This window comes from Brachyhypopomus gauderio, chromosome 7 (assembly GCF_052324685.1).
Source record: "Brachyhypopomus gauderio isolate BG-103 chromosome 7, BGAUD_0.2, whole genome shotgun sequence".
NCBI classification, from domain to species: domain Eukaryota; kingdom Metazoa; phylum Chordata; class Actinopteri; order Gymnotiformes; family Hypopomidae; genus Brachyhypopomus; species Brachyhypopomus gauderio.
This window is the reverse complement of record NC_135217.1, coordinates 3,885,010-3,903,178: the sequence shown is the minus strand read 5'-3', so window position 1 is coordinate 3,903,178 and position 18,169 is coordinate 3,885,010. Positions and strand designations below refer to the sequence as shown.

General features: G+C 46.7%; 2 protein-coding genes across 2 annotated transcripts in view; both read left to right on the top strand.

The window, feature by feature from the left end:
• The first annotated feature begins 5,579 nt into the window (after positions 1 to 5,579).
• On the top strand, positions 5,580 to 10,591 carry lhx1b (LIM homeobox 1b). The gene is made up of 5 exons (XM_077010996.1): positions 5,580 to 6,268; positions 7,300 to 7,523; positions 7,834 to 8,108; positions 8,662 to 8,827; positions 9,328 to 10,591. The coding sequence occupies exons 1-5, from the start codon at positions 6,099 to 6,101 to the stop codon at positions 9,708 to 9,710; spliced, it is 1,218 nt and encodes a 405-aa protein (XP_076867111.1). The 5' UTR covers positions 5,580 to 6,098; the 3' UTR covers positions 9,711 to 10,591.
• Positions 10,592 to 11,216: 625 nt separating this feature from the next.
• The window catches only part of aatf (apoptosis antagonizing transcription factor), a 14,835-nt gene continuing 7,882 nt past the window's right edge, over positions 11,217 to 18,169 (top strand). The window contains exons 1-5 of the mRNA XM_077010995.1: positions 11,217 to 11,376; positions 11,835 to 11,999; positions 12,097 to 12,501; positions 12,749 to 12,886; positions 14,525 to 14,639. Of these exons, the coding sequence (XP_076867110.1) occupies positions 11,253 to 11,376; positions 11,835 to 11,999; positions 12,097 to 12,501; positions 12,749 to 12,886; positions 14,525 to 14,639 (947 nt within the window). The 5' untranslated portion in view covers positions 11,217 to 11,252. The remainder of the gene's footprint in view (positions 11,377 to 11,834; positions 12,000 to 12,096; positions 12,502 to 12,748; positions 12,887 to 14,524; positions 14,640 to 18,169) is intronic.

The window sequence follows — 18,169 nt, the reverse complement described above, 5'->3', positions numbered from 1 at the left end:
CCCCCCGGCACATGTCACGGGTGGTGGGTGTGAGAGTGGACAGCGGTGGGGGGCAGCTGATAAACCCCCAGCCAGCGGCAGGGGGAGACGCTCCGTGCCTCCTTACAGCTTCTCTGCTCTGTTTTTGCTTAATCGAATCTGATCGCTGTGGTTTTAAAAAATCTTTTTTCTGTCTAGTTATTGTGATTTTGCTCCGCGTTGTAGCTCACCTGGTAGATCCACTCGCGTGAAAAGCCTACAGCAGCAGGCCATGGGAACGATTCTCAGAGAGCACACAGACCATCACACTGACATATGGATCTCCCCATGCATTAAGGGCTGAAAATATCAAAGGCACTGACACTATTTGAAAGGCGGCAATTACTAATAGATCACCGCAGTATTAACTGCATTGCATTCTAGAATAATAAGGCCAGTAATATTGTTTAAATGCTAATAAAGCATAGCTTTTAACATGGGCTTGTACCATCTCACCACATAAATCCCAATAAAGTGATTAAAATGATTGGAATAGAAGTTGGCACTTGAATACAGCAATGGGCTGGTTTGCTTGTGTGGTGCAGGCTACAGTGTGGAACACGCACCTCCGAGAATGGGGTGGGGAGGGGTTTGTTGCAGGCTGACCGAGGTCTGTGGAGCTACGGACCATTACGGCAGGAATGAGGAGGGTAGAGAGATGTGACTCTTCTCTCACCTTCTCCCTGTGCTGGAACTGTGGGGGATGGCAGGAGAGAGAGAGAGAGAGAGAGGGAGAGAGAGAGAGGGCAGGGGCTATCTCTGCCGTGGAGGTCGTGACCCCTGGGTGAATGGTTGTGATCGCTCCTGCTGCTGGTTCTGGGAGGTGTGGGCTTCGTCTGGGCTGAACACTGCTGGGACTGGACTGAGCACAAATGTCGCCCTCACGGCTGCGGAGCTGACGAGTGAGTGAGCGAGTGAGTCAGGGGGAGGGAGTGTAAAGGTTCGGTAGGTAAAGTGTGTGTGTGTGTGTGTGGGGGGGGGGGTGGCCCAAGGCACATGCATCTTTGAGCTGCCATCATTGCCTCCTGGCTCAGGTCAGCCCCCCACACACACACGCACACACACACACACATACACACACACACACAGATGCACTTGTGATGACTGTTAGCCTTACACAAAGCAACTCAGCTGGCCGCCACTCCCTGCTTCACAAAGGTCTGACCTCCGTATCCATGCACGTGTGTGTGTGTGTGTGTGTGTGTGTGTGTGTGTGTGTGTGTGTGTGTGTGTGTGTCTACGGTGCCCCTCCTCCGTGCGGTCTGCCAGTCTGTTCCTATTCTTCGCCAACTGCTCGGAGGCAGGGCTCTGCTCCAGGGTCCCTGGTCCACACTCAGGCCTCCCGGTCAATTAAATTCAGATTGAGAATAAATGATCTGCAAATTATGTCCCAATAAGTGGAGTGTAGTTAGAGACTAGCCAGTCACAGTCGGAGGAGGCCACACTCTCTGCGGGGCTTCAAAAGGTGGATGTGAAATGGTGGAGAGGCTGGGGGGGTCTGGACCGGGGGGTCCAGAAGGTTCAGAAGTGGGTTTGGATGTTGAGAGGCATGCTTGTTTCAAAATATGTTAGTATACTGATTATATTTTTTTGCTTTCTCTCTCTCTCTCTCTCTCTCTCTCTCTCTGTCTCTCTCTCTTTCTCTCTCTCTTTCTCTCTCTCTTGTTCTTTTTAATGTGGTAGATGAATTAGCTTTGTGATAGTGTTAGGTTGGCCTGCATTATTTTCTAGCTCACAATGTGTGTGTGACCATGCAGATAGATAGAGAGAGAGAGAGAGAGAGAGAGAGAGAGAGAGAGAGAGAGAGAGAGGCATGTAACGGCTCTTGTCCCTGAAGGTTTGATGACACTAAAGAGGTACATGGGGGGGCGGAGGGGTGATGCAGGGGTGCGTGGGGGGAGCACACCCCCCCCCTCCCACCATTCTGTCCTTTTACAACGCGACAAAATAGGCTTTTAATTTCGCTCTGTGTCTGGCCCGTCTGCGACTCTGCGTGCATCAATCTCCATCATCAACATGCTCTAGGCGCTAGCTCCCCAGGGATCTCCCTCTCTCTCTCTCCCTCCTTGCTTTCCCTCTCTCTCTCTCTCTCTCTCTCTCTCCCTCTCTCTTTCTCTTCCACTCCCTCACTCCTGTCACTGAACCGAGACCGGACCGGGCTCCATGGGCTTGTTCCACGAGAGCTTTCGATTTGTTTGTTCTTTTGTTTCCGCCGAGCTACGGTTCCCGCTGGCGGTCGGCGTGTTCGCCACGCAGAGCTGCGGAATGTCGCGTGCTGGCACCATGGGTCGCTGAACGGACCCTTCGCCACGGCGACGTCCATGGCAACGAGGCCAACCATGGTGCGGCCCGAGAGGAAGCTTGACGATGGACACAGACTCCCACCCTCGTCACACCCTGGCCCCGCCCCCTTTCCCTCCCCCCCAATAGCAAGACAGCAAATAAGGGTGTTGATGCCAAACCAGGAAACACTAAAGTACTGAAGTGGTATTAACAATAAAAACAATGCCGTGAAGCTCCGTGTCCAAAACATGGCGTCGCAGCCGTCTTGAAAACCAAGTTGGGAGCTGAGTCCCGCCCTCCAGGAGGGGGAGGCACGAGCTGCCCGTGGACACACCCTGAGCTGACTAACAAGCAGCCACACATGTGGTGAGAGAGAGAGTGATGTCTGCCTGTGTGATGCTGAAACTGCAGCAGGACACCTCGATCCTCCTGTAATCTTCAGTCTGTGTTCTGCTTCAAGGCTTCCCTCCGTGTCCTAAAGGACCAGTGTGAAACATAGTGGTGTGTCTCTCTCGTCCTGCGACACTTCCATCCACTCACTGCCATGATCACAAACCTTAGAACTGTACATCTGATCTCAGACCAGAGTTGAACCACAGAATGCTGAAAACTCGTTATGTGGAACAGTACGTACTGGATTTAAGCATTTAGAGGTGTATGACTCATCACAAAAGTAATTGGTAAAGAACTCCATTGTGGACAATGTACTGACTATTAATTAGACCTTAAACCAAATTACACACACGCACACACACACACACACACACACACACGGGCGCGGGCGCCCACCCTATGCGGAGTGGTTTATTTGGCAAATGATAATCAATTGTGTTTTCCACAAATGAGATCGGTCCCGCTGGGTTCTCATCTCATCTCGTTAAGACCAATTAGCAGCAATTAACACGTGTTAATGAGCTGAAGGGGGATCCAAAAACAAACAGTGGGAAGCTTCCGTTTGATTACTGCCCGCCGAATACGCGCCGCGCGAGCACAGCACGACGTGACGCGTCTCCAGAGCGACAGCCGTTCTAGAACACCCGTGCGTTCTATACGGGAACTCCTCGAGGAGGGCCGCGTGCGCGCGGAGTGACCTCGCTAATGAGTCCCACACTCTAGCAAGGAAACTTTGGAGCGGAATCAGATGACAGGTGTGTGATTGGACGCACATTTTTGCGGTAATAATCGGTGGGAAAAAGCACGAGGCGACAGCGGGCGGCTCGGGGTTTTAGCGCTCGAGGCCTCTGCAGAGAGTGCGCTCGCGCGCGTGTATGCGTGTGCCAGTGCGCGAGTGTGTGTGTGTGTGTGTGTGTGTGTGTGTGAGAGAGAGAGAGAGAGAGACTGTAACTCACACCATTTATTTACATGCACTCAAGCGCAAAAGACATAATGAAGTGCCACCATCCGTGCTGTATTCTTCGTCTCATTGTATGGCTACGTGCACCACGGGCCAACCGCAAACCTGCATGCGCATTAGCAGGTTTGCGGCATACATCTCATCCGCTCCACAGACTACGGACATAAACCGTGACTGACGCGGGTGAGCTATCACTCTCCGGGCCAAAATACAGCCTCGCCTTTCACCTGATCTATGGGCTATAAAACCAACTCCGTCCTTCGGCGCTGCGATGAAGCCAAAGTGGACCAGATTGGCAAACTAATATTTCACACCGTGTGCCCCACTCGTGAACTCTTATATTTTGTCTACTATAATATCCTATGTGAGATCTCTGTGCGATGCAAACACCTTTAGAGTGGAATAGTTTTTGCTAGAGAAATTGTTTTGCAGTAGCCTAAATAATAAATTAGCAGCAGAACCTCACTACAAATAAATTAGTAGTAGAAGTAGACTTAACTTATATTTAAGAGATATATATTTGTGTAGCATTAAAAATTCAAATTCGTCATAAATTAAGTTCAGGACTGGCCAAAAGGCTTTCTTAACAAAAATATATTTTACGATATGCTTCTGTGAGGGCACTAAATCAACGAGCTTTAATTTCCAAAACGTTAAGCACATATGAGTAAGCTGTCTAAATTGCCTTCGCTCGACTGTATTTGTAACGCGAATGAGCTGTTTTAATATGGTTGGGATTCGTAACCCTGGGTTTGTCATATCTGCGACAAACAGAGCCGATGCCAGCTGTATGTTTCCTATTCTGTGGCGCAGAAAATCCGCTATCTCGCTGTTCCCAGCGCCGCAGATTTGCCCCAGTGCGCTGCCTATTGCGCGATAACATCGTCCGGGGAGCGTCTATCAGACTCTATATTATCATCATTAGAGGGGCTCGCCGTCCCTCCCGTAGTGTGGAATAATCACGCAGGCGTTCATCTGCCGTGGAAACTATCGCACTTTACTTTTCCCACGAGACGAGCCTAGTCACCACCTCGAAACTGCGCAGATCCTTTCAAATCGGCTGTGTTTAATTCGTATGGAAAGGGAACGCACTTTCTTAGACGTTTTCCTGGCTTCGCCTTTTATTTCGTACATATCTTACTCGCATATTTCATACGTGAAAATGATCTTTTTTTTAAATAAATTTCGGATCTATTACGGAAAAAAATGAAGTTTATTGTATCAAGCGTAGGCTAAGGCCTACTGTTTATATGAAAACATATGTGGTAAAAATTGCTATTCTCTTTCTCAAATGTGTCTAATACTTAAATGAAGCCCACGTAATATGCCTTTAAGCTTTTGTGTGTTGACATCACTCTTTTGTCCGATGTAAGCCTATTTTCTGCTTATATGGTAACATGATGGTCAATTTGTCCTAATAGAGTTCGTTTTTATAGACGCTAAGTAAGTTGTATAATTTACAACGTGTTAAAGCAGAATGCATTTAAATATATGTTGTATTCCCTTTGGCAGTAGTGGGTCGCCGTTAACAACAGAATACAACTCAATATATGCCAGCCGGTGTAACTTATTTAATAACCCAAATAACCCCTCTCTAGAAAATGTATTTTCGTATTCTTGTTTATGCACTTTTATTTATCTATATATCTCCTCTTTTTTGCAGTAAGATTAGTTTAATCACAATACCAAAATTACAAAATCAAAATAAACTGAAAAGGACAATTCTAAAACAAGCAACATAGATTGAGCCCACCCCTTTCTTAAGTCCTGGACGCGTGCTACTAAAAGGTAAAGGGATGAGGTTGTCACCTCGATGGCCCGAACCTGATTGGTTCTGATCCAGCATGACGTAATGGGGGGGGGGGGGGGGTCGGGACTGTGGCACCTCACCCGCTAACAAACGCGTGCCAGTTACTGACGCTCGTCCACGGACTGTGGCGTACGTTACGCGAAGTCAACTGAAGCAATGTTATAGATTTCATAACCCGGGAATATTCATCATTTTGGAGTGATCGCCTTTGACTTTGCCGTCTACCAACCTGCGCATAGAGTTCAACACGTTCACTTACATTCATATTTTGGAGATTTGGTACGACCTCTTCAACTCGCTTTTGGTAATTCAAGTTGACACACTAAAACTACAGATAGTGAATTTGAAGAATAGCAATCATAAATATAACAAAATAAATATGTTTATTATTTTACATTTCCTTACGACCATTATTTTTTGCACCAGACTGTACAATCGGGACAGTTTTGCCTCGGTAGTGTTTGCACATTCATTTTGATGGACTTGGAATACTTCGACGGATTCGACTCGCCTGCGTCTCTGGGACTCCTGAAGAATCGACTATTTTCTATTAGGCTGCGAACAATTTTCTCTACACAATAAAGCGGTTACTTGCCTCTGTGAAAGGACGTGGACGTTGTGCCTCGGTTTAAAATGATCCACTGTGCTGGATGCGAGAGGCCTATTCTGGACCGCTTTCTGCTTAACGTGTTGGATCGAGCTTGGCATGCCAAATGCGTTCAGTGCTGTGACTGTAAGTGCAATTTAACAGAAAAGTGTTTTTCCAGAGAGGGAAGACTCTATTGCAAAACAGACTTTTTAAGGTAAGCATTCCAACTTTGAGTGGGAGCAACTCTCCCAGTAACATGACAACCTTGTTATTCGTTTATATGAATTTAAATGCGATTTGTAACGAATAAATAGACAATCACCTAAAATAACAATGCTGTATAATCTATAAACAGGCCCATTTTTTACAGCCGCTCCGTGAACCTCTAGACTGGTTTATTCAGAAGAAGACACCCTGGATTGAATTTAAAAAAGCTACAATACGAATGCATTTTTCATTAACGCGTGCAATAAGACGATTTTTTTATTAAAAAGACATATCAACTTGTTCCGAGGCATTAGGGCAATAGCATTTTCTTTGTTTACAAGGTATGAGTGTCAGGCAGAGCCCGGGATGAGACTTAGGGCGATACCTGGCGGGACAATCCCCCGCCTCGACCCAATCTCCCTGCACACACGCGTGTGTTTGCCAAAACGCGAAGGAAACTGTGATAAGTGGATTAGAATTACAAATCAGCTTGAGGAGGAATCCCGCAGACAGACGAATCGTAGACATCCGGTCGACACGCGTTTGTTGTAAATAAAAAAAAGAAATACTAAATGCGCATTGGGGTGTGCATTTTAACGGATTTGTCTTAGGTAAATCCTTGAAAACAATAGGACATTTTTCGCATATACAAATGGCAATAAATAAACGCCTCAATAAATAGGTCACAATATATTATACGTTTGTAAATCAAACAGGGATACATTTCCAATCACAGGCCGAGGCAAAAAAATAATGTAATTTAATAAATAGGTAAGTACAAAACATAGTAAATTCAAAACAATTCGTAATCCTATAAATTGGAAAAAATGAAGCCAGACTTTCTGAAGAAACCATTTCAACAAAACAGCTTTCCTGTAGAGTATGTTGGTGGAGGTGCTTAAAACGACCCAGTAACTGATCACTGTAACATCATAACGTTTAGTGCAAGTGATGCCAATTAAATGTTTTATTCCATGTGCTCGTAGTAATTCGGCGGTAAGACACTGATAACGACATTTTCCTTCCTTCCTCGTGCAGACGCTACGGGACTAAATGTGGGGGATGTGCACAGGTCATCTCCCCTAACGACCTCGTTCGCAAAGCCAGAAGCAAAGTCTTTCACCTGAACTGTTTCACCTGTATCATGTGTAACAAGCAACTCTCCACCGGTGAAGAGCTCTACATACTGGACGAGTATAAATTCGTCTGCAAAGAGGATTACCTTAGCAACAGCAACGGGAAAGACACAAACCTTCTTTCAAGTACGTGGACCGTGGCATTAAATTGCATATGGGCCTATAGCAAGTTTTAGCTTTAGTCTTTTTGAACAAAATCGAAACGTTGTTGCCAATAAGGTCTATTTATTTATTTATTTGTACAACTTAAAAGCACTTTCGGACCACCAAATTTACTAGCACTTTTTATTACATTTATGTTAACAACAACAACAAAAAAAAAATCGCAAAAACAAATTTTGTTGTTAATAATATAAACATTTAAATAGGCTATTCTATAAAAATACTAGCTATAGACTTTTATTTAAAAAATGCTTTCTCGTTTGCTATTTTACAGTAACAACGTGCAGTGACCCGAGCTTATCTCCAGATTCCCAAGATCCCCACGACGACTGTAAGGACTCTGAGACGGGACACCTCTCGGATAAAGAGACCTGCAGCAACGAAAACGACGAGCAGAATTTGGGTGCCAAGCGTCGCGGGCCGCGGACCACGATCAAAGCGAAGCAGCTCGAGACGCTGAAGGCGGCGTTTGCGGCCACGCCGAAGCCCACGAGACACATCCGAGAACAGCTCGCGCAGGAGACGGGCCTCAACATGAGGGTCATTCAGGTGGGGCGCGTGCACGTAGACGTTTAGTAACGGGGAAGAAAGGAAAAAGAAAGAAAGAAAGAAAGGGATGAATGAATGAATGTTGAGGAATTATTCGGATATTATGTTCGCTGTAACGTGAATATCGTAAATAGCACCTCAGAAGTCGCCGCTTTATACCAATTTGGTTAACAACTCGTACACAAATCATGAAAATAATAATGTAAATATTGACTGGAAGCATCAAAATCACTGGGATGAATAAAAATAATTAGGTATCAGTTTAAGGGAAGAGAGAACGGAGCCCTAAACTGTTTCTCTCCTGCCTAAAAGAACAAACAAACAAAAACATTAATCCTTTTTTGTTCTTGAAATGCAAATACATAGATTTAGTAAAATTGTATGCCTTTTGTTCATCTATGCTACCGGCCACTCGTTTCTAGCAGTCAAGAGAGAAGTAGGCCCATTTGTCAAACTGAATAGTCTACATTAGACGACGTTGATCCGTGTATTTTCAAATTTGTGAATTCCGGTTGGTTCCGAGTTCATTTTATTCCTCGTCTGTGGTGGTCAGGTGTGGTTCCAGAACCGGCGCTCCAAGGAAAGGCGGATGAAGCAGCTGAGCGCGTTGGGGGCCAGACGGCACGTCTTCTTCCGCAGTCCCAGAAGAATGAGGACGCTGGGCGAGCGGATGGAGCCTGCAGAATTAATGGCAAACGGCCACTTTTCCTATTATGGAGGTGAGCTAATGTTTGATTACACTGTCCGTAAGTAGGAAATAAGTGCACTGAATAATATATGCCATTGGTTCAAGCAGTGGCCTGTGTTAAACTAATTACGCCTAATGCATTAATTTAATATTAGCATAATTTCCAAATTAAAATTGTGGTATGAGATATTTTACGTTAAGGGGCACTAATTATTCCTTTTCGTTCTGTTTCTGTTGTGTAATTAAATGGGGCTGTTTCGAATTTTTGACTATTATAGATGTTTGTGCTATTACATGCATAATTGCAAAGATCCATATTTCTAAGACTTGTCATATATATATGGAGGGCCCTGAAGGGTGTGTGTGTGTGTATATATATATATATATATGTTCTGCATGCAAAATATTGAACTAATGTATATTAATATAGCACGATAAACAGAAATTTGGCAGTAACCATATTTGTGGGCTATTTGTATACCAATATATACTAATAATATCTTATAACCACAACTCTCTCTATATCTCCAGACTATCAAGGAGAATACTATGGACCAGGAAGCAACTATGATTACTTCCCTCAGGGCCCTCCATCCTCCCAGGCCCAGACTCCTGTGGACCTGGGCTATGTGCCCTCGTCTGGGCCTGCGGGCACACCTCTGGGGAGCATGGACCATCACCACACGGCACATCACCCCTCCAATGAGGGCCAGTGCTTCGGAGAAATGGTGTCCCACCGTCCAGGTGACACTCCCAGCCCCGAGCCTGGCGCCCCGGCCTCTGTTCATGGCATCTCTGCGGACATGGGTGGCCCGATCGGTCCCTTCACTTCCGTGAACGCCCTCGCCGGCAACGGCTACAGCAGCCAGCTCTCGCAGCCATCGTCGGAAATGAGCGAAGGGGCCGTGTGGTAGCGCTGGCGTTCTCACGAGGACGGCCGTGTGCAAGCACCAGTGTTCTCACGAGGACAGCCAGGCCAACAGAGGCCACCCAACAGACTCAGGTTTAAGACAGCCTGGAAATGAATGCTTTTTCCGTTGTGGTCTTAATATGGATATTTCAATGAGTTAATCTATCTACGTATTTATCTATTTATTTGTTCCTTTTTGAATATATTTATTTAATGTATTTATCTATTTATGTCAACAAATACAAGCTGGCCATGTTATACACGACTTTCACTGGTTTACTGCTAATTTATATTTGTGTAATTAAGAACTGAATGTCAAAAACATGCTCTGATTGATATGCGGTGGTGGTATCAATTGTCCAGGCATGTAATAGATGGGGAAAATTTTCATCAGCTCTCTGGAGTAATCACTGACAGTTTTTATGTTTATGATGTATCAGTTTCTTCTACGTATCATAATCAACAGTCGTGAACTTCTTTGCCTCTTAAGGCCCTTATCACACAGACGCTTAAATGAAATCCCTCCTGCTCACTGGAGTGTGCAGAAACATCTTTCCGCTGAGTCTCAGAGAGTTTGCCTTCCAAAGGGAAACTTAAAAATACAGTTATCAACCCTTTATTTGAAACAAGACACTAACTTGAATTTTGTGGCAGTGTGGGGCACATTCTGGTGTTTCCAGCAGTGATCGGTAAGGAACAAAGTACAGTCAGTTGTTTACGACTATTTCCTTCAGGGGTTTGGATATCAGCATTATTTAAAAAAAATAATAAAAACCACTTGGTGCATATATAAAAGTGTTTTTTTCCCTCCCCCAAGCAAACAACCAAACTTTTGTATTCATTCTTTAAACATTTTAGTTGTGATCTGCTGTACTAATTTGTATGATATTGTGTTTGCACAAAGAATAAAGAAAATTAAAACAGAAATGTGTATAAGTGTTTGAAATTGGTATCATGAATGCAGACGTGCTATTGATACCACATTCACATATCTATTATTTACATATTTACACATATATTTTACAAATAAAATGATCCAGAAATCTGTTAAGAATCTTTTTTTAGTAATATCTTAATATCTAAGTGACGAATGTTTCTGTGTATGGGACTTTAACTCGCCTGAAGCTTATTACGCAGAAGCTCCAGATCATTATTTTAGTCCAATTCTTTTTATAGGCTCATTTATCATTACATTTTGCCCAGAATGTCAAAAATCACAAATACGATTGTGCTATACAGTCATACGCATATTAGGACATTAATCGAATTAAAAATTAAACTTTTTCAGTAATTGCAAGTAGCTATTAAATGACGTTGTTTAAAATTTAGGCCCGTTTACCTCCTCCAGTTTTGCTTTTATCTCAGCCTAGGCGCTAATAATTCTCTGTGTTATCTCTGCAGATGTGTTTGCTGTTTCTGTCGGACTAGATGGGGTGGATGTTTTCATAATGGCCTTAATGGTAATGAATGAACGCACGAGACTCCTCCAGCGCACGAGACTCTCCACGAGCGCACGAATCCTCTACTACAGCCGCGGCGCACAGTGATGACGTGGCGAGCGCGACCGCACATGGTGGGGAGAAACATGTCTGCCTCTATATCGCAGCAGCTGTCCGATCTGCTGAACCCACTGCCCACTTTCGTAGATCCCGAAGACGACCAGGATGAAGGTATTTTAAACTCTGTTTATCCGCAGCCTGTTAAGAATCGACAATTGTGCTGCGCATGAGCAAAGGAAACTATTTAGACATAACCTGACTGACCGACATGGTAGCACGCTGGGAATACATTACCTACAGTAGTCGATAACTTCACATGGTTAACATTTAAATATCTGTAGATGTGTGTTTTATTCTGTTATGTCCTTATAAAATATATATGAGATTTTGTATTCCAGAGCTGCTCATATTCTATTTATCTAAGCTGTCCATCGGATCTTTGTTGTGAGCTAAACTACAATTCTGACTTCAAAACACACGTAACACGGTGATTTATAAACCTCGCTGTTTGTTTATGGGACTTACGTGTATCTTGGATGCCACCTGACCAGTAATTCACGGTAGCCGTCGTTCTTTACGGTCGTGGCTCAGATACTTTAAAGTTAAATGCACTGCCACTGTCTTTGCAGAGACCAAAGCCAGAGTCGTAGAGCGGTTTGATGAAGATGAGGAGGAAGACCTGCCCTCTGCAGGGCTGCGCAGGCGCACGACAGCCTTACTGGAAGACACGGATAAACGCTACCGCGGCAAGGCCACGTCCCGTAGGGAACTACGGAAAGAGATTGAAGGTTCCTGTACGTAAAACACGTTGGTGCTCATGTCTACTAACATTTGGAAAATTGGTTCCTGATTCCTGATTTTTTAATTATTATTGCTTGATTGATGTTTCAGCTGAGGAAGATGATGAGGGTGATGAGGAAGAATATATTGAAAAGGGACAGTTGAATGAAGACTGGGAAGATGAAGATGATGACACTAGCGTGGAGGAGGTGGAAGAGGAGGAAGACCACATCAGTGATGATATCTCACAAATATCCCGCTCCGTCTCCAAAATGAAAGCTGGTGACACGACCCTCCCCGAAGTGACCGACTTCCACCAACTCACCGAAGGCATGGATGACCTGGGAGAGAGTGAGGATGAGGAGGACAGTGGCGAAGAAGAGAGTGAAGACGGCTCAGAAGAAGAAGATGTGGACGACGATGAGGATGTCGATGACTCTGGGGCTGTGATGACATTTTCGAAGGAGAAGGTGGATGAAGAGGTGGACAAGGGGAAAGCAGTGAGAAATCAGCTCGGTACGTGTCCCCTCCCAGACTGGTCAGTGAGCTTTTAAAAAGACGTAGATGCTGGTTGACTTCAATGCTGCTCCCTGTTAGCAAACACGGTGATTCTAAGGACAGATTTGATACTCTTTTACTTACTTTACTCTTTTATTCTTTTACATTTTTTTGCGTCACTTGCTTTAATAACTATAGCACAACTGTCTGTCTGGAGACAAGTGTTTTTTCATTTCATTATTAAGTGTTTTCATCCCCTTTGCAGCTCTTTGGGACATGTTGCTCGAAGGACGAATCAAAATGCAGAAGGCTCTTGTGACAGCCAATCAGCTTCCACAGCCAGACACCTTCCCAGAGTTCAAGAGTAAAGGCGGGTCGGAGTATGCCGGAGCATTAAAGAACAGTGAGTGGAATGGATGTTTTGTCTTGTGAACGTATGACATTTCAGGCTATTGTCCTGATTCACTTCCTGTGGCGTAGCATCCAGTGCTGCTGCTGTCTGCAGCAGCCGTAGATGTGTGATGCTCACGGCCAATCAGATTTGCTCCCCTAATATTCTGTAGTGAAGTATTATTGGATATATTTATTTCCTTAAGCCACGCTGATAAATGTTTAATTGAACATCACAAACTCTTTACGTAGCTCAAACCTGAACAGCATTGGCAGCGTCAGCAGGACTCTGACAGCACCTCACTGTCCCCATAATTAAAATTAAATGTAATTTCTCAAACCAGTCTGCTTTCTTCTCTTGGTCCAGTTCTGGTGCTCACATGCCCGTTGTATCACATTGGCCAGTGGTCAGGGTCAGTACTCTCAGGTCACTCTACAGCCACGCAGCCCCGTACGCTGCAGGTCAACGTACGTGTGTCCTCACCGTGTGTGTTTGTTGTGTTCAGCGGTTTGGGCTTCAGTGGGTCTACGGTGGGATCAGACAGGCAGGCTAGACCGTTAGACTACGCTTTGCTCCCCACGTGCTGAACGGTTGGTTGTCTTTCCTTGGGGCACTTTTGACCTGTACTAATCGCTGCTATCCAGGAGCACCTCACAACACCTGCCTGTGTAAAGATGCTCTGAGCTAGTCATCTAGCCATCACAATTTGGCCCTTGTCAGAATTCGCCATTTGTCTTGCCTCCAAGTCATCAACTTCAAGTTCATTTCCTGCTAGCCGACTGTTAACTTCCTGCTTCATATATCAGGTCTTGACAGGTGCCACGGTAATGAGGTAATCAGAGATATTCACTTCAGCGATATAAATTGCCCAAACATTTCTTGCCGTCTGAAGTGTCAACGAGGTAATTTTTACCTTGTTTTTGATTCTGGATTCCTGGAGTAATCGTAAATTAGAGCTGCAGACAGCCCATACGGAACGAAAGCGTCTTGCTGAGCCCTCTGTACGGGCCTGGCGGGTTTCGGCACCGCCAACACTCCTTTACCTTTACGAGCAGAGGCCACACTCGGAGGATTCTTTTGGCTATGGGCAATTAATACATTTGTATGCCTCCTTTCTTAGCGCCGCGCCTTGCTTTCCGAGAGCGCCTGCTTCTCATTTGCATATTTATTGCCTGACTCTCCGCGCTGGCGAATGATTGATGTGGGGCCGTCCTCCTGAATTGTGAGCAGCACGTCGCTATGGGAGAGAGGGCGGCGGCTTTTGCCGGGCTCCGTGTACTTTTGATTAGCGCTGAAGATGATGGGATCTGTGCCCCCTCCTCCTCCTCCTCTTCCTCTCCCCCTCTTTCTCTCTCTCTCCATAATAATGGATTACAGGTTTTTTTTTTCCTCAGGATTTCAGATGTGAATTAATAACCACTGGCACATGGACAAGGCGCAGGCAGGGTGGCAGGGATGTTTGTGTAGAGCTGTGGCTGAAGGCGATGAATTGTCAACTTGGTGCCCACAGAGGGAGGCTTTGCTAGACAGGGCAGAATGTCTGTCTGTCTTTGTTCTGGTTTGTTTTGTTATTATTATTATCTTCCGCACGAGCTGTGGAACTGCGGGCTGCCTGGCGGGTGTCTTGACTCCTGTGTCCTTCTCCTCCAGGTCACAAGGCCCTGAAGGCGCTGCAACGGTCTCTGCTGGAGCTCCAGGATCTTCTGCTGTATCAGAGTCCTGACACCAGAGGCATCGCGCAGGACAAGAGCAGGACAGACCACAGGTACCCTGGCCACAGTTACCCTGGCCACAGTTTGTCGAACACGGACAATAATTAAGTTCTATTGGTTTCATCAAAAAGAGTTTAGAGAGCGTTGATAACCCTATAGATGTAAGCACAGGTGGTCGCACCTGCCTGACTCGCCTCCGACGGTGCCATTGTGTAGGCTGCAGGGTCGTCAGCTGGGGGGCCACCCTTCACTGATGTTTCGCTCCTTTATCCCCCAGAACATGGGTGGTGGAGCAGCGACAGGGACGTCTCCCTGCCGCCCCCTGCAGCCTGCTGAAGGGTCCATATTCACCCCATTCTCTGGCCCCATTGTTATTGTTGTGTAGAATGAGTTGCAGGGGACGTCCATCTCCCTGAGTCAAGCACAAGTACTGACGGCATACCAGAACGTCTCCCTCAAGAACCTTCTTTCCCCCATGTGCCATCCTTCCTTCTGAGCCGTAGCCAGAAGCTCCCTTGCTTCGCCTCCTCTGCGAGGTCGCGAATAGCTCGCCTCCTGTTAGAGCCTGTGACATCCAGAGTTTTCAGTAGCCTCTGTGCGGATGTCCCGGTGAAGCCCCTGCATCCGACCTCCACTGGGAAGATGAATGGTCTCCACCCAGCTTGTGAGCACATTGCTGCCAGCTCTGCGTACTTGTCCTTCTTCTGTTCGTATGCGAACTCCATGTGCTCCTCCCATGGGACTGTCCGCTCTACCAGAGCACGATGTCTGGGCGCAAGGATGTTACAGTAATCTCTGCCGGAAATTTCAGTTGGCGGCTGAGGTCAGCTGCCAACTGCCACTCACCTCCTAGCGACAGGAGCGAGCGACGTGCTGCGCCGTGCTGTCGTCCCTGGCCTGGTAAACTGGATCCACTTCGGGGTTGTTGGTAGTCTTGCTGACTGGTTTACCTGCTGTCTGCGGGCTTCCAGGACCTCTGCGAGCTTGCGCAGGACCTCTGCGAGCTTGCGCAGGACCTTGTCATGCCGTCTCCTGTACCTTCCCTGTGACAGCGCTGCACAGCCTCCCAAGTTGTCCATCTGGCTTGCTGTTGTTGGCTCACTGTTTTAATCTTGTATGTTTCCTCCTCCATTTTGGCAACTTCAGAGTTCACAAGATCCTTCCTCTCCTTCCTGGACGCTTTGGACCAGCTCTTTGGTGCTACTGCCCATCCCAGACCAGATCTGCCCAACTGTGTAACACCCACCGATCTCCTGGTGCTTCAGCCGTTCCACTGCCTGGTCAACTGCTTGGGATGCATTCCACTTCCGTCCAGTGCAAATCTGAGGGTTGGCAGCTTGAATTTCTGGGTCCGTAGAGTCTCTCAGTTTGAAGTGGAGTCTCACCTTCTCCTTTTTGTATCCTAGACTGATGGACTGCAGCGGGAGCTACAGGATGTTTCTCCCAAACAGTGCCGTGGTGGAGAGGGAACATGGAAGGCCGAGCCACTTCCAGATAAAGTTGTTGGCCTTTGCCTCCAGCTTCCAGCATCACCGTGAAGGCCCTCCTGAAGTTGGGCTTTAACAGCTGAAGCCATGTTCTTATCAGAGAGGTCTGCCGTGTACGTTCTGGCGAGGCTTCTCACAGGTGCTTCTGCCAGTAAGGGGATTCTTTCACCAGCCACAGTGAAGATGATGTTTTCATTCCTGTTCCCTTTCTGGATCGACAGGCTGCAGGATTTTGATGGCTTGACCTTCATGCGAGCCCAGGCTAGTAGCTCTTCTAGCCGTCTGAGGAGTCTGGCTGTGCAGGCTGCTGTTTAGAGAAGGGTGGTGACGTCATCCATATAGCATCTCATGGCTGGTAATCTTTGGCTTGTCTCTGCTCTGACCCCTCATTTCATCTTCGTCTTCCGCCTATCAAGAGGACCTCAAAAGCCACAGTGAAGAGGATGTGAGAGATGGCGCATCCCATTGCTATCCCCTTCTCCAGCCGATGCCAGTCAGTTGAGATATCCCGGGTTGTGTGGCAAGCGTACAGGTTGTTGAAGTAGGTGGCTACCAGGTTCTGGACGCATGATGATGCGTGGAAGAAACTGAGGGCGTACGTAATGAGCTGGTGAGGAACAAAGCCGAAGGCATTTGCCAGGTCAAGCCAAACTATGTGCAGGTTTTCTTTGCGTCGTTTGGCTGTCTGGATTTGGTCCCAGATCACTGCTGAATGTTCAATGCAGCCAGGGAATCCTGAGACTCCTGCATTTTGGCAACTGGTGTCGATGTACTGATTTGCTAGAAGGTAGCTCGTCATCCGTCTGGCCAGGATAGAGAAAAATACTTTCCCCTCCACATTCAGCAGAGCGATGCCTCTGAACTGACTGAACTGAGGTGTTGGAAGTCTTTTCTCCTTTGGGATGAAGGTGGTGACTGCTTGACATCATGCCAAAGAGATGGACTCAGTTCTCCAAGCCGCAACCATGAGGCTCCATAACATACCTTGTATGGAACTCCGTTTAGCCCAAACTACCTGTTTGACTTCTGCCCACCTGAGTGGGGAGGTGTCAAACTCTGTCGAGGGCTCAGGTGGGTGGGGTACATAGCCTGGTTATCCAAGGGGCTTTGCTCTCAGGTTGTCGCTCAGCTGGTCTGAGATGTGTTGCTCCAGCTCCTGCTTGGTGACCTGTAGTTTTCCGGTCTTATTCTCCTCCAGGAGACTGTGGGCAAATTTGAAGGGGTCCCGGAAGAAGCGTGTCCCTGCCTTCTCCCTGTGGCTTCTCTGCTTCTTTATCCTTTCAGCTCTCCTGAGGTGTGCAAGCCTTTCCTTGATCTTGTCCCTGAGATCTTTCAAGCCCACTTTCTTATGGCTCAGCTTTCTTCCATGACTTCCTCAAGAGACGTTACTCCTTCACCAGCTGGAAAATTTCCTTCTCCGGCCTTCCCCTTTGTTTGGGGCTTGGCCTCTTCACAGGCTTGACTCCAAACCGGTTTCTCCCCTCCTCGTGGAGATGGCCGAAAATGTTCAGTTTGGAGGTTGTGTTGCCCTTTAGGGAGTTCTAGAGGGTCAAACATTCTCCATACTTCCTTCTCACAGGACTTTGGCCACTTGACTTGGGGTTTCTGTGCATACTTCTCTGGATGGATTCTTACGGTCTGTATGTGTACGATGTTGCCAACTTGCTGCTTCAAACTTGCTGTGCTGTTCTCCTGCTGTGGGGTGTTCTGCTGCTGTAGGATCTGCCCCGAAGACTGGTGTTTCTCTCCCATTCCCGCCGCAATGTCAGGTTCACTAGCTCTGTGGTGCTCAGCCTGGCTGTGATGCCTCCTTGTCTGACCTGCTAACGCAGTGCAAGTTTGCGGCTGGCTGTTGCCAACACACTTTGTCTTCACTTGGTGGATGCGCAGACCATGGTAAGTTGTTACTTTACTCAAACCACAGCAGCAATGCCTCTGGATCCTTCTGTCCTTTGTCCTTTCCATGTGGTTCGTTACCATGTTAAACATCCTTGCTGGTCCATCTTCCATCCTGCCTCTCGGAGGACCAATTGGCTGTTTTCCTCTTGATTTGCTTGTAGTTGACTTGGGTGTCCAAGCTGGATGTGTCCAAGCTG

What these genes read in the sequence shown, in the direction of transcription:
- lhx1b (XM_077010996.1), top strand. Translation starts at nt 6,099, where the DNA reads ATGATCCACTGTGCTGGATGCGAGAGGCCTATTCTGGACCGCTTTCTG. An exon ending in AGACACAAACCTTCTTTCAA is followed by an intron (nt 7,524 to 7,833) that starts GTACGTGGACCG and finishes GCTATTTTACAG; the next exon opens with TAACAACGTGCAGTGACCCG. An exon ending in TCAACATGAGGGTCATTCAG is followed by an intron (nt 8,109 to 8,661) that starts GTGGGGCGCGTG and finishes TGTGGTGGTCAG; the next exon opens with GTGTGGTTCCAGAACCGGCG.